Source organism: Pseudophryne corroboree, chromosome 1 (assembly GCF_028390025.1).
Source record: "Pseudophryne corroboree isolate aPseCor3 chromosome 1, aPseCor3.hap2, whole genome shotgun sequence".
Taxonomy (NCBI): Eukaryota; Metazoa; Chordata; class Amphibia; order Anura; family Myobatrachidae; genus Pseudophryne; species Pseudophryne corroboree.
The window spans coordinates 1,250,045,429-1,250,060,279 of record NC_086444.1 but is presented as its reverse complement, the minus strand read 5'-3'; the positions used below and the strand labels follow the sequence as shown (position 1 = coordinate 1,250,060,279).

The window sequence follows — 14,851 nt, the reverse complement described above, 5'->3', positions numbered from 1 at the left end:
AGTGACAGGGAGGGGGCAGTGTAGCAGTGAAGGGGCGGGTAAGGCAGGGAGGGGGTAGTGTATCAGTGAGGGGGTGGGGTTAGGCGGGCAGGGGGCGGGGTATGACAGAGACAGCGCTGGGTGAGTGATGAGGAGGGGACAGTGTAGCGGTGAGGGGGCGTGGTGAGGAAAGCAGCGGGCGGGATAAGACGGAGACGGCGCTGGGTGAGTGACAGGGAGGGGCAGTGTAGCAGTTAAGGGCCGGGGTGAGGCAGGGAGGGGGCAGTGTAGCAGTGAGGGGGTGTGGTGAGAAAGGCAGCGGGCGGGATAAGACGGAGACGGCGCTGGGTGAGTGACAGGGAGGGGCAGTGTAGCAGTTAGGGGGCGGGGTGAGGCAGGCAGGTGGTGGGGTGTGACAGTGACGGCGCTGGGTGAGTGACAGGGAGGGAGCAGTGTAGCAGAGAGGGGGCGGGGTGAGTCAGGGAGGGGGTTGTGTAGCAGTGAGGGGCTGGGATGAGGCAGTGTAGCAGTAAGGGGGTTGGGTTAGGCAGGCAGGGGGCGGGGTATGACAGAGATGGCGCAGGATGAGTGATAGGGAGGGGGCAGTGTAGCAGTGAGGGGGCGGGGTGAGGAAGGCAGCGGGCGGGGTAAGAAGGAGACGGCGCTGGGTGTGTGACAGGGAGGGGGCAGTGAAGCAGGGAGGGGGCGGGGCAATGCAGGGAGGGGGTAGTGTATCAGTGAGGGGGCGGGGATAGGCAGGGAGGGGGCGGCGTATGGCAGAGACGGCACTGGGTGAGTGATAGGGAGGGGCAATGTAGCAGTGAGGTGGCGGGGTGTGAAAGTGATGGTGCTGGGTGAGTGACAGGGATGGGGCAGTGTAGCAGTGAGGGGGCGGGGTGAGGGGGTTGTGTAGCAGTGAGGGGGTGAGATGAGGCAGTGTAGCAGTAAGGGGGTTGGGTTAGGCAGGCAGGGGGCGGGGTATGACAGAGATGGCGCAGGATGAGTGATAGGGAGGGGGCAGTGTAGCAGTGAGGGGGCGGGGTGTGAAAGTGATGGTGCTGGGTGAGTGACAGGGAGGGGGCAGTGTAGCAGTGGGGGGGCGGGGTGAGGCAGGGTGGGGGCAGTGTAGCAGTGAGGGGGCGGGATGAGGCAGGGAGGGGGCAGTGTAGCAGTGAGGGGGCGGGGTTAGGCAGGCAGCGGGCGGGGTAAGACGGAGACGGCGCTGGGTGTGTGACTGGGAGGGGGCAGTGTAGCAGTGAGGGGGTGGAGTGAGGCAGGGAGGGGGCAGTGTAGCAGTGAGGGGGCGGGGTGAGGCAGGGAGGGTGCAGTGTAGCAGTTAGGGGGCGGGTTGAGGCAGGGAGGGGGCAGTGTAGCAGTGAGGGGGCAGGGTAAGGCAGGGAGGGGGTAGTGTATCAGTGAGGGGGCGGGGTATGACAGAGACAGCGCTGGGTGAGTGATGGGGAGGGGACAATGTAGCGGTGAGGGGGCGGGGTGAGACAGGGAGGGGGCAGTGTATCAGTGAGGGGGCGGGGTATGACAGAGACAGCGCTGGGTGAGTGACAGGGAGGGGCAATGTATCAGTGGGGGGCAGGGTGAGGAAGGCAGGGGGCGGGGTAAGACGGAGACGGCGCTGGGTGAGTGACAGGGAAGGAGCAGTGTAGCGGTGAGGGGGTGGGGTGAGTGATAGGGAGGGGGCAGTGTAGCGGGGAGGGGGTGGGGTGTGACAGGCAGGGGGCGGGGTATGACAGAGACGGCGCTGGGTGAGTGACAGGGAGGGGACAGTGTAGCAGTGAGGGGGCGGGGTGAGGCAGGGAGGGGGCAGTGTAGCAGTGAGGGGGCGGGGTCAGGTAGGCAGGGGGCGGGGTATGACTGAGACGGTGCTGGGTGAGTGATGGGGAGGGGGCAGTGTAGCAGTGAGGGGGCGGGGTCAGGCAGGCAGGGGGCGGGGTATGACTGAGACGGTGCAGGGTGAGTGATGGGGAGGGGGCAGTGTAGCAGTGAGGGGGCCGGGTGAGGCAGGAAGGGGGTGGGGTGAGGCAGGAAGGGGGCGGGGTGAGGCAGGGAGGGGGCAGTGTAGCAGTGAGGGGGCGGGGTCAGGCAGGCAGGGGGTGGGGTATGACAGATACGGTGCTGGGTGAGTGATGGGGAGGGGGCAGTGATGGGGAGGGGGCAGTGTAGCAGTGAGGGTGCGGGGTGAGGCAGGGAGGGGCAGAGTAGTTGGGAGGGGGTGGGGTGAGGCAGGGAGGGTGCAGTGTAGCAGTGAGGGGGCGGGGTAAGGCAGGCAGGGGCGGGGTATGACGGAGACGGCGCTGGGTGTGTGACAGGGAGGGGCAGTGTAGCTGTGAGGGGGCGGGGTGAGGCAGGCAGGGGCGGGGTATGACGGAGACGGCCCTGGGTGTGTGACAGGGAGGGGGCAGTGTAGCAGTGAGGGTGCGGGGTGAGGCAGGGAGGGACAGAGTAGTTGTGAGGGGGCGGGGTGAGGCAGGGAGGGGGCATTGTAGCAGTGAGAGGGCGGGGTCAGGCAGGCAGGGGGCGGGGTATGACTGAGACGGTGCTGGGTGAGTGATGGGAGGGGGCAGTGTAGCAGTGAGGGGGCAGGGTCAGGCAGGCAGGGGGCGGGTTATGAGAGATACGGTGCTGGGTGAGTGACAGGGAGGGGGCAGTGTAGCAGTGAAGGGGCGGGGTTAGGCAGGCAGGGGGCGGGGTATGACAGTGACGGCACTGGGTGAGTGACAGGGAGGGTGCAGTGTAGCAGTGAGGGGGCGTGGTGAGGCAGGGAGGGGCAGAGTAGCAGTGAGGGGGCATTGTAGCAGTGAGAGGGCGGGGTCAGGTAGGCAGGGGGCGGGGTATGACTGAGACGGTGCTGGGTGAGTGATGGGAGGGGGCATTGTAGCAGTGAGAGGGCGGGGTCAGGCAGGCAGGGGGCGGGGTATGACTGAGACGGTGCTGGGTGAGTGATGGGAGGGGGCAGTGTAGCAGGGAGGGGGCGGGGTCAGGCAGGCAGGGGGCGGGGTATGACTGAGACGGTGCTGGGTGAGTGATGGGAGGGGGCAGTGTAGCAGTGAGAGGGCGGGGTCAGACAGGCAGGGGGCGGGGTATGACTGAGACGGTGCTGGGTGAGTGATGGGAGGGGGCATTGTAGCAGTGAGAGGGCGGGGTCAGGCAGGCAGGGGGCGGGGTATGACTGAGACGGTGCTGGGTGAGTGATGGGAGGGGGCAGTGTAGCAGTGAGGGGGCAGGGGCAGGCAGGCAGTGGGCGGGTTATAAGAGATACGGTGCTGGGTGAGGCAGGGAGGGGGCATTGTAGCAGTGAGAGGGCGGGGTCAGGCAGGCAGGGGGCGGGGTATGACTGAGACGGTGCTGGGTTAGTGATGGGAGGGGGCAGTGTAGCAGTGAGGGCGCGGGGTGAGGCAGGGAGGGGCAGAGTAGTTGTGAGGGGGCGGGGTGAGGCAGGGAGGGGGCATTGTAGCAGTGAGAGGGCGGGGTCAGGCAGGGGGCGGGGTATGACTGAGACGGTGCTGGGTGAGTGATGGGAGGGGGCAGTGTAGCAGTGAGGGGGCGGGGTGAGGCAGGCAGGGGGCGGGGTATGACTGAGACGGTGCTGGGTGAGTGATGGGAGGGGGCAGTGTAGCAGTGAGGGGGCAGGGTCAGGCAGGCAGGGGGCGGGTTATGAGAGATATGGTGCTGGGTGAGTGACAGGGAGGGGGCAGTGTAGCAGTGAAGGGGCGGGGTTAGGCAGGCAGGGGGCGGGGTATGACAGTGACGGCACTGGGTGAGTGACAGGGAGGGGGAAGTGTAGCAGTGAGGGGGCGGGGTGAGGCAGGGAGGGGCAGAGTAGTTGTGAGGGGGCGGGGTGAGGCAGGGAGGGGGCATTGTAGCAGTTTGAGGGCGGGGTCAGGCAGGGGGCGGGGTATGACTGATACGGTGCTGGGTGAGTGATGGGAGGGGGCAGTGTAGCAGTGAGGGGGTGGGGTGAGTGACAGGGAGGGGGCTGTGTAACGGTGAGGGGGCGGGGTTAGGCAGGCTGGGGGCGGGGTATGACAGTGACGGCGCTGTGTGAGTGACAGGCAGGGGGCGGAGTAAATCGGAGTGTGAGAATCCCGTGAATGATATTATGACAATGTGTTGTCAGTGATTGGATGAGAAGAATGTCTGTCATAAATCCCGGGAAATGATTGGATGCGGGACTCACCTGTTACGCAAGTTATAACAACACATGAAAAAGGCGGTCTTTCCCCAGGGGCTGATGGGAAAATAGAGGCGTGGTTTCAGATGACACGTGTCCGGCTGCTGCGTTTTGTATGTGTGTAATAAGTAAAGTGTGTGAGGAATCCCTGATACCCGGGTTACCTGTATAGGTGTGAGGGAGGGGGGCTGCTTCCTCCCTGTATACATATATATCCTCCCCATATACCTGTATCCTCCCTGTATACCTATATATCCTCCCTGTATACATATATATCCTCTATACCTATATATACTCCCTATATAACTGTATCCTCACTATATACCATTATATCCTCCCTGTATACCTATATATCCTCCCTATATACATATATATCCTCCCTGTATACCTATACATCCTCCCTGTATACATATATATCCTCTATACCTATATATACTCCCTATATAACTGTATCCCCACTATATACCATTATATCCTCCCTGTATACCTATATATCCTCCCTATATACATATATATCCTCCCTGTATACCTATATATCCTCCCTGTATACATATATATCCTCTATACCTATATATACTCCCTATATAACTGTATCCTCACTATATACATATATATATATATCCTCCCTGTATACCTATATATCCTCCCTATATACATATATATATCCTCCCTGTATACCTATATATCCTCCCCGTATACATATATATCCTCTATACCTATATATACTCCCTATATAACTATATCCTCACTATATACCATTATATCCTCCCTGTATACCTATATATCCTCCCTATATACATATATATATCCTCCCTGTATACCTATATAGCATCCCTGTATACATATATATCCTCTATACCTATATATACTCCCTATATAACTGTATCCTCACTATATACCATTATATCCTCCCTGTATACCTATATATCCTCCCTATATACATATATATCCTCCCTGTATACCTATATATCCTCCCTGTATACATATATATCCTCTATACCTATATATACTCCCTATATAACTGTATCCCCACTATATACCATTATATCCTCCCTGTATACCTATATATCCTCCCTATATACATATATATATCCTCCCTGTATACCTATATATCCTCCCTGTATACATATATATCATCTATACCTATATATACTCCCTATATAACTGTATCCTCACTATATACATATATATATCCTCCCTGTATACCTATATATCCTCCCTATATACATATATATATATCCTCCCTGTATACCTATATATCCTCCCTGTATACATATATATCCTCTATACCTATATATACTCCCTATATAACTGTATCCTCACTATATACCATTATATCCTCCCTGTATACCTATATATCCTCCCTATATACATATATATCCTCCCTGTATACCTATACATCCTCCCTGTATACATATATATCCTCTATACCTATATATACTCCCTATATAACTATATCCTCACTATATACCATTATATCCTCCCTGTATACCTATATAGCATCCCTGTATACATATATATCCTCTATACCTATATATACTCCCTATATAACTGTATCCTCACTATATACCATTATATCCTCCCTGTATACCTATATATCCTCCCTATATACATATATATCCTCCCTGTATACATATATATCCTCTATACCTATATATACTCCCTATATAACTGTATCCCCACTATATACCATTATATCCTCCCTGTATACCTATATATCCTCCCTATATACATATATATATCCTCCCTGTATACCTATATATCCTCCCTGTATACATATATATCCTCTATACCTATATATACTCCCTATATAACTGTATCCTCACTATATACATATATATATCCTCCCTGTATACCTATATATCCTCCCTATATACATATATATATATATCCTCCCTGTATACCTATATATCCTCCCTGTATACATATATATCCTCTATACCTATATATACTCCCTATATAACTGTATCCTCACTATATACCATTTCTCTAACGTCCTAGTGGATGCTGGGGACTCCGTCAGGACCATGGGGAATAGCGGCTCCGCAGGAGACAGGGCACAAAAGCAAGCTTTTAGGATCACATGGTGTGTACTGGCTCCTCCCCCTATGACCCTCCTCCAAGCCTCAGTTAGGTTTTTGTGCCCGGCCGAGAAGGGTGCAATCTAGGTGGCTCTCTTAAAGAGTTACTTAGAAAAAGTTTTTAGGTTCTTTATTTTCAGTGAGTCCTGCTGGCAACAGGCTCACTGCATCGAGGGACTTAGGGGAGAGATTTTCAACTCACCTGCGTGCAGGATGGATTGGATTCTTAGGCTACTGGACATAGCTCCAGAGGGAGTCGGAACACAGGGCTCGCCCTGGGGTTCGTCCCGGAGCCGCGCCGCCGACCCCCCTTGCAGACGCTGAAGATGAAGAGGTCCGGAACCAGGCGGCAGAAGACTCTCAGTCTTCATCAGGTAGCGCACAGCACTGCAGCTGTGCGCCATTGTTGTCAGCACACTTCACACAGCGGTCACGGAGGGTGCAGGGCGCTGGAGGGGGGCGCCCTGGGCAGCAATGTATAATACCTGTATGGCGAAAAATACATCACATATAGCCCTTGAGGCTATATGGATGTATTTAACCCCTGCCAGATATCTAAAACTCCGGAGAAGAAGCCCGCCGAAAAGGGGGCGGGGCCTATTATCCTCAGCACACAGCGCCATTTTCCCTCACAGAAAGGCTGGTGGGAAGGCTCCCATGCTCTCCCCTGCACTGCACTACAGAAACAGGGTTAAAACAGAGAGGGGGGGCACTGATTTGGCGATATGTATATATATTAAAATGCTATAAGGGAGGAACACTTATATAAAGGTTGTCCCTGGATAATTATAGCGTTTTGGTGTGTGCTGGCAAACTCTCCCTCTGTCTCCCCAAAGGGCTAGTGGGTCCTGTCCTCTATCAGAGCATTCCCTATGTGTGTGCTGTATGTCGGTACGTGTGTGTCGACATGTATGAGGAAAATATTGGTGAGGAGGCGGAGCAAATTGCCTGTAATGGTGATGTCACTCTCTAGGGAGTCGACACCGGAATGGATGGCTTATTTATGGAAATTACGTGACAATGTCAACACGCTGCAAGCCGGTTGACGACATGAGAGGGCCGGCGAACAAATTAGTATCTGTCCAGGCGTCTCAAACACCGTCAGGGGCTGTAAAATGCCCATTTACCTCAGTCGGTCGACACAGACCCAGACACGGACACTGATTTCAGTGTCGATGGTGAAGAAACAAACGTATTTTCTTTTAGGGCCACACGTTAAGGGCAATGAAGGAGGTGTTACATATTTCTGATACTCCAAGTACCACAAAAAAGGGTATTATGTGTGAGGTGAAAAAACTACCTGTAGTTTTTCCTGAATCAGATAAATTAAATGAAGTGTGTGATGATGCGTGGGTTTCCCCCGATAGAAAATTATTGGCGGTATACCCTTTCCCGCCAGAAGTTAAGGCGCGGTGGGAAACACCCCTCAGGGTGGATAAGGCGCTCACACGCTTATCAGAACAAGTAGCGGTACCATCTACGGATAGGGCCGTACTTAAGGAGCCAGCTGATAGGAGGCTGAAAAATATCCTAAAAAGTATACACACACATGCTGGTGTTATACTGCGACCAGCGATCGCCTCAGCCTGGATGTGCAGAGCTGAGGTGGCTTGGTCGGATTCCCTGACTAAAAATATTGATACCTTTGACAGGGACAGTATTTTATTGACTATAGAGCATTTAAAGGATGCATTTCTATATATGCGAGATGCGCAGAGGGATATTTGCACTCTGGCATCAAGAGTAAATGCGATGTCCATATCTGCAAGAAGATGTTTATGGACACGACAGTGGTCAGGTGATGCAGATTCCAAACGGCACAAAGATGTATTGCCGTATAAAGGGGAGGAGTTATTTGGGGTCGGTCCATGGGACCTGGTGGCCAGGGCAACTGCTGGAAAATCCACCGTTTTTTACCCTAAGTCACATCTCTGCAGAAAAAGACACCGTCTTTTCAGCCTCAGTCCTTTCGTCCCTATAAGAGTCATATCTGCCCAGGGATAGAGGAAAGGGAAGAAGACTGCAGCAGGCAGCCCATTCCCAGGAACAGAAGCCCTCCACCGCTTCTACCAAGTTCTCAGCATGACGCTGGGACCGTACAGGACCCCTGGATCCTACAAGTAGTATCCAAAGGGTACAGATTGGAATGTCGAGAGGTTTCCCCCCTCGCAGGTTCCTGTAGTCTGCTGTACCAATGTCTCCCTCCGACAGGGAGGCAGTATTGAAAACAATTCACAAGCTGTATTCCCAGCAGGTGATAATAAAATTACCCCTCCGACAACAAGGAAAGGGGTATTACTCCACACTATATGGTGGTACTGAAGGCTAGGTGAGACCTATTCTAAATCTGAAAAATTTGAACACTTACAAGGGTTCAAATCCAGATGGAGTCACTCAGAGCAGTGATAGCAAAGAACAAGGGGACTATATGGTGTCCCGGGACATCAGGGATGCTTACCTCCATGTCCCAAAATTTGCCTTTTCTCACCAAGGGTACCTCAGGTTCGTGGTACAGAACTGTCACTATCAGTTTCAAGACGATGCCGTTGGATTGTCCAAGGCACCCCGGGTCCTTACCAAGGTAATGACCGAAAGGAGGATTCGTCTTCAAAGAAAATGGACGACCTCCTGATAAGAACAAGGTCCAGAGAACAGTTGGAGGTCGGAGTAGCACTATCTCAAGTAGTTCTACGACAGCACGGGTGGATTCTAAATATTCCAAAACCGCAGTTGTTCCGACGACACGTCTGCTGGTCCTAGGGATGATTCTGGACACAGTCCAGGAAAAGGTGTTTCTCCCAGAGGAGAAAGCCAGGGAGTTATCCGAGCTAATCGGGATCCTCCTAAAACCAGGAAAAGTGTCAGTGCATCATTGCACAAGAGTCCTGGTAAAAATGGTGGCTTATTACGAAGCGCTTCCATTCGGCAGATTTCATGCAAGAACTCTTCAGTGGGATCTGCTGGACAAATGGTCCGGATCGCATCTTCAGATGCATCAGCGGATAACCCTATATCCAAGGACAAGGGTGTCTCTCCTGTGGTGATTACAGAGTGCTCATCTTCTAGAGGGCCGCAGATTCGGCATTCAGGATTGGATGCTCGTGACCACGGAGGCCAGCCTGAGAGGCTGGGGAGCAGTCACACAAGGAGTGTGATCAAGTCTGGAGAATTCTCTCCACATAAATATACTGGAGCTAAGAGCAAATTTATAATGCTCTAAGCTTAGCAAGACCTCTGCTTCAAGGTCAGCCGGTATTGATCCAGTGGGATAACATCACGGCAGTCGCCCACGTAAACAGAAAGGGCGGCACAAGAAGCAGGAGGGCAGTGGCAAAACTGCAAGGATTTTTCGCTAGGCGGAAAATCATGTGATAGCACTGTCAGCAGTGTTCATTCCGGGAGTGGACGACTGGGAAGCAGACTTCCTCAGCAGGCACGACCTCCACCCGGGAGAGTGGGAACTTCATCGGGAAGTTTTCCGCATGATTGTGAACCGTTGGGAAAGACCAAAGGTGGACATGATGGCGTCCCGCCCGAACAAAAAATGGGACAGGTATTGCGCCAGGTCACGAGACCTTCAGGCGATAGCTGTGGACGTCCTGGTAACACCGTGGGTGTAACAGTCGGTGTATGTGTTCCCTCCTCTGCTTCTCATAACCAAGGTATTGAGAATTATAAGACATAGAGGAGTAAGAACTATACTCGTGGCTCCGGATTGGCCAAGAGGGACTTGGTAACCGGAACTTCAAGAGATGCTCACAGAGGACTAATGGCCTCGGGAGCTAAGAAGGGATTTGCTTTCAGCAAGTACCATGTCTGTTCCAAGAGGAACCGTGGCATCGGCCTTTAAGAAAGAACCTGCTCCAGCAGGGACCTTGTCTGTTCCAAGACTTACCGCGACTGCGTTTGACGGCATGGCGGTTTGAACGCCGGATCCTAAGGGAAAAGGCATTCCGGAAGAGGTCATACCTACCCTGGTCAAAGCCAGGAAGGAGGTGACCGCACAACGTTATCACCACATGTGGTAAAAATATGTTGCGTGGGTGAGGCCAGGAAGGCCCCACGAAAAAATTTCAACTAGGTCGATTTCTGCACTTCCTGCAAACAGGAGTGTCTATGAGCCTCAAATTGGGGTCCATTAAGGTTCAAGTTTCGGCCCTATAGATTTTCTTCCAGAAAGAATTGGCTTCAGTTCCTGAAGTCCAGACGTTTGTCAAGGGAGTATTGCATATACAGCCCTTGTGTGCCTCCAGTGGCACCGTGGGATCTCAACGTAGTGTTGGGATTCCTCAAATCATATTGGTTTGAACCACTCAAATCTGTGGATTTGAAATATCTCACATGGAAAGTGACCATGCTGTTGGCCCTGGCCTCGGCCAGGCGATTGTCAAAATTGGCGGCTTTGTCTTACAAAAGCCCATATTTGATTTTCCATTCGGACAGGGCAGAACTGCGGACTCGTCCCCAGTTTCTTCCTAAGGTGGTGTCAGCGTTTCACCTGAAACAACCTATTGTGGTGCCTGCGGCTACTAGGGACTTGGAGGACTCCAAGTTGCTAGACGTTGTCAGGGCCCTGAAAATATATATATATATATATATAATTCCAGGACGGCTGGAGTCAGAAAGTCTGACTTGCTGTTTATATTGTAGGCACCCAAAAAGCTGGGTGCTCCTGCTTCTAAGCAGACTATTGCTCGTTGGATTTGTAGTACGATTCAGCTTGCACATTCTGTGGCAGGCCTGCCACAGCCAAAATCTGTAAATGCCCATTCCACAAGGAAGGTGGGCTCATCTTGGGCGGCTGCCCGAGGGGTCTCGGCTTTACAACTTTGCCGAGCAGCTACTTGGTCAGGGGCAAACACGTTTGCTAAATTCTACAAATTTGATACCCTGGCTGAGGAGGACCTGGAGTTCTCTCATTCGGTGCTGCAGAGTCATCCGCACTCTCCCGCCCGTTTGGGAGCTTTGGTATAATCCCCATGGTCCTGACGGAGTCCCCAGCATCCACTAGGACGTTAGAGAAAATAAGATTTTACTTACCGATAAATCTATTTCTCATAGTCCGTAGTGGATGCTGGGCGCCCATCCCAAGTGCGGATTGTCTGCATTACTTGTACATAGTTATTGTTACAAAAAAATCGGGTTATTATTGTTGTGAGCCATCTTTTTTTTAGAGGCTACTTCATTGTTATCATACTGTTAACTGGGTTCAAATCACAAGTTGTACGGTGTGATTGGTGTGGCTGGTATGAGTCTTACCCGGGATTCAAGATCCTTCCTTATTGTGTACGCTCGTCCGGGCACAGTACCTAACTGAGGCTTGGAGGAGGGTCATAGGGGGAGGAGCCAGTACACACCATGTGATCCTAAAAGCTTGCTTTTGTGCCCTGTCTCCTGCGGAGCCGCTATTCCCCATGGTCCTGACGGAGTCCCCAGCATCCACTACGGACTATGAGAAATAGATTTATCGGTAAGTAAAATCTTATTTATATCCTCCCTGTATACCTATATATCCTCCCTGTATACCTATATATCCTCCCTGTATACCTATATATCCTCTATACCTATATATACTCCCTATATAACTGTATCCCCACTATATACCGCTATATCCTCCCTGTATACCTATATATCCTCCCTGTATACCTATATATCCTCCCTGTATACCTATATATCTTCCCTGTATACCTATATATCATCCCTGTATACCTCTATATCCTCTCTGTATACCTCTATATCCTCTCTGTATACATATATATCCTCTGTATATACTCCCTATATAACTATCCTCACTATATACCTCTATATCCTCCCTGTATATCTATATATTAGTGATGAGCGAGTTCGGTTTTACTCGGTTCTCAAAACGGCATTTTATTGGCTCACGGATGTCACGTGTTTTGGATAGCCCATAAGGTTCTGTTTTGAGAACCGAGTAAAACCGAACCCGCTCATCACTACTATATATACATGTATACCTCTATATCCTACCTGTATACCTCTATTTCTCTAACGTCCTAAGTGGATGCTGGGACTCCGTAAGGACCATGGTGACTAGCGGCTCCGCAGGAGACTGGGCACAACTAAAGAAAGCTTTAGGACTACCTGGTGTGCACTGGCTCCTCCCTCTATGCCCCTCCTCCAGACCTCAGTTAGAATCTTGTGCCCGGCCGAGCTGGTTGCACACTAGGGGCTCTCCTGAGCTCCTAGAAAAGAAAGTATATTTTTAGGTTTTTTATTTTCAGTGAGATCTGCTGGCAACAGGCTCACTGCAGCGAGGGACTAAGGGGAGAAGAAGCGAACCTACCTGCTTGCAGCTAGCTTGGGCTTCTAGGCTACTAGACACCATTAGCTCCAGAGGGATCGAACACAGGCCCAGCCTCGGTCGTCCGGAGCCGCGCCGCCGTCCCCCTTACAGAGCCAGAAGCAAGAAGACGTTCCTGGAAATCGGCGTCACAAGACTTCGGTTTTCATTAAGGTAGCGCACAGCACTGCAGCTGTGCGCCATTGCTCCCTATGCACACCACATACTCCGGTCACTGATGGGTTCAGGGCGCTGGGGGAGGGGGGGGGGGGCGCCCTGGGCTGCAATATAGAATAGCTTGCTGGCTAAAAAAACACATAATATAGTCATAAAGACTATATATGTGTAAAATACCCCTGCCAGATATACATATAAAAAAGCGGGAGAAGTCCGCCAAAAAGGGGCGGGGCTATCTCCCTCAGCACACTGGCGCCATTTTCCCTCACAGCTCCGCTGGAAGGATCGCTCCCAGGCTCTCCCCTGCAGTTTCCAGACTACATAGGGTAAAAAAGAGGGGGGGCGCTAAATTTAGGCGCAATATTGTATAGATAAGCTGCTATTGGGAAAAAATCACTCAGTTATAGTGTTAATCCCTGTTTTATATAGCGCTCTGGTGTGTGCTGGCATACTCTCTCTCTGTCTCCCCAAAGGGCTTTTGTGGGGTCCTGTCCTCAGTCAGAGCATTCCCTGTGTGTGTGCGGTGTGTCGGTACGGCTGTGTCGACATGTTTGATGAGGAGGCTTATGTGGAGGCGGAGCAGGTGCCGATAAATGTGATGTCACCCCCTGCAGGGCCGACACCTGAATGGATGGACATGTGGAAGGAATTACGTGACAGTGTCAACTCCTTACATAAAAGGTTTGACGCATAGCAGATGTGGGACAGCCGGCTTCTCAGCTTGTGCCTGCCCAGCTGTCTCAAAAGCCATCAGGGGCTCTAAAACGCCCGCTACCTCAGATGGCAGACACAGATGTCGACACGGATACCAACTCCAGTGTCGACGATGAGGAGACGAGTGTACATTCCAATAGAGCAACCCGTTATATGATTGCGGCAATGAAAAATGTGTTGCACATTTCTGATATTACCCCAGGTACCACAAAAAAGGGTATAATGTTTGGGGAGAAAAAACTACCAGTGGTTTTTCCCCCATCAGATGAGTTAAATGAAGTGTGTGAAGCAGCATGGGCTTCCCCCGATAAGAAACTGGTGGTTTCTAGAAAGTTACTAATGGCGTACCCTTTCCCGCCAGAGGACAGGTTACGCTGGGAGACATCCCCTAGGGTGGATAAAGCGCTCACACGTCTATCAAAGAAGGTGGCACTACCGTCTCCGGACACGGCCGCCCTCAAGGAGCCTGCTGATAGGAAGCAGGAGGCTATCCTGAAGTCTATATATACACACACTCAGGCATTATACTGAGACCAGCTATTGCTTCAGCATGGATGTGCAGTGCTGCAGCTGCGTGGTCAGATTCCCTGTCAGAAAATATTGATACCTTAATCAGGGACACTATATTGCTAACCATAGAGCATATTAAAGACGCAGTCTTATACATGAGAGATGCACAGAGGGATATTTGCCGGCTGGCATCTAGAATAAATGCAATGTCCATTTCTGCCAGGAGAGGTTTATGGACTCGGCAGTGGACAGGGGATGCAGATTCTAAAAGGCACATGGAGGTTTTGCCTTACAAGGGTGAGGAGTTGTTTGGGGATGGTCTCTCTGACCTAGTTTCCACAGCGACAGCTGGGAAATCAACTTTTTTACCCCATGTTCCCTCACAGCCAAAGAAAGCACCGTATTATCAAGTACAGTCCTTTCGGCCCCAGAAAGGCAAGCGGGTTAGAGGCGCGTCCTTTCTGCCCAGAGGCAGAGGTAGGGGGAAAAAGCTGCAAAATACAGCCAGTTCCCAGGAACAAAAGTCCTCCCCCGCTTCCTCTAAGTCCACAGCATGACGCTGGGGCTCCACTGGCGGAGCCAGGTGCGGTGGGGGCCCGTCTCAAGTACTTCAGCAATCAGTGGGCTTGCTCACGGGTGGATCCCTGGATTCTACAAGTGGTATCTCAGGGATACAAGCTGGAATTCGAGACGTCTCCCCCTCGCCGTTTCCTCAAATCTGCCTTGCCAACGACTCCCTTGGACAGGGAGGCAGTGCTAGAGGCAATTCACAAGCTGTATTCCCAGCAGGTGATAGTCAAGGTGCCCCTCCTTCAACAAGGACGGGGTTACTATTCCACAATGTTTGTGGTACCGAAACCGGACGGTTCGGTGAGACCCATTTTAAATTTGAAATCCATG

The 14,851-nt window shown here is 51.9% G+C and overlaps 1 protein-coding gene across 5 annotated transcripts in view; it reads left to right on the top strand.

Moving 5' to 3' along the window:
- The first annotated feature begins 4,083 nt into the window (after nt 1-4,083).
- The window catches only part of M1AP (meiosis 1 associated protein), a 186,431-nt gene continuing 175,663 nt past the window's right edge, over nt 4,084-14,851 (top strand). The window contains exon 1 of one of the 5 annotated variants that reach the window (XR_010179217.1): nt 4,084-4,278. Coding sequence is in view for 2 of the 5 variants with exons in the window: in XM_063925955.1 (XP_063782025.1) it covers nt 4,159-4,278 (120 nt within the window). In the remaining 3 variants the exon portion in view is untranslated. Of the gene's footprint in view, nt 4,283-14,851 lie in introns of all 5 variants that reach the window. The other 4 variants (XM_063925955.1, XM_063925946.1, XM_063925965.1 and 1 more) reach the window with 4 other exon arrangements.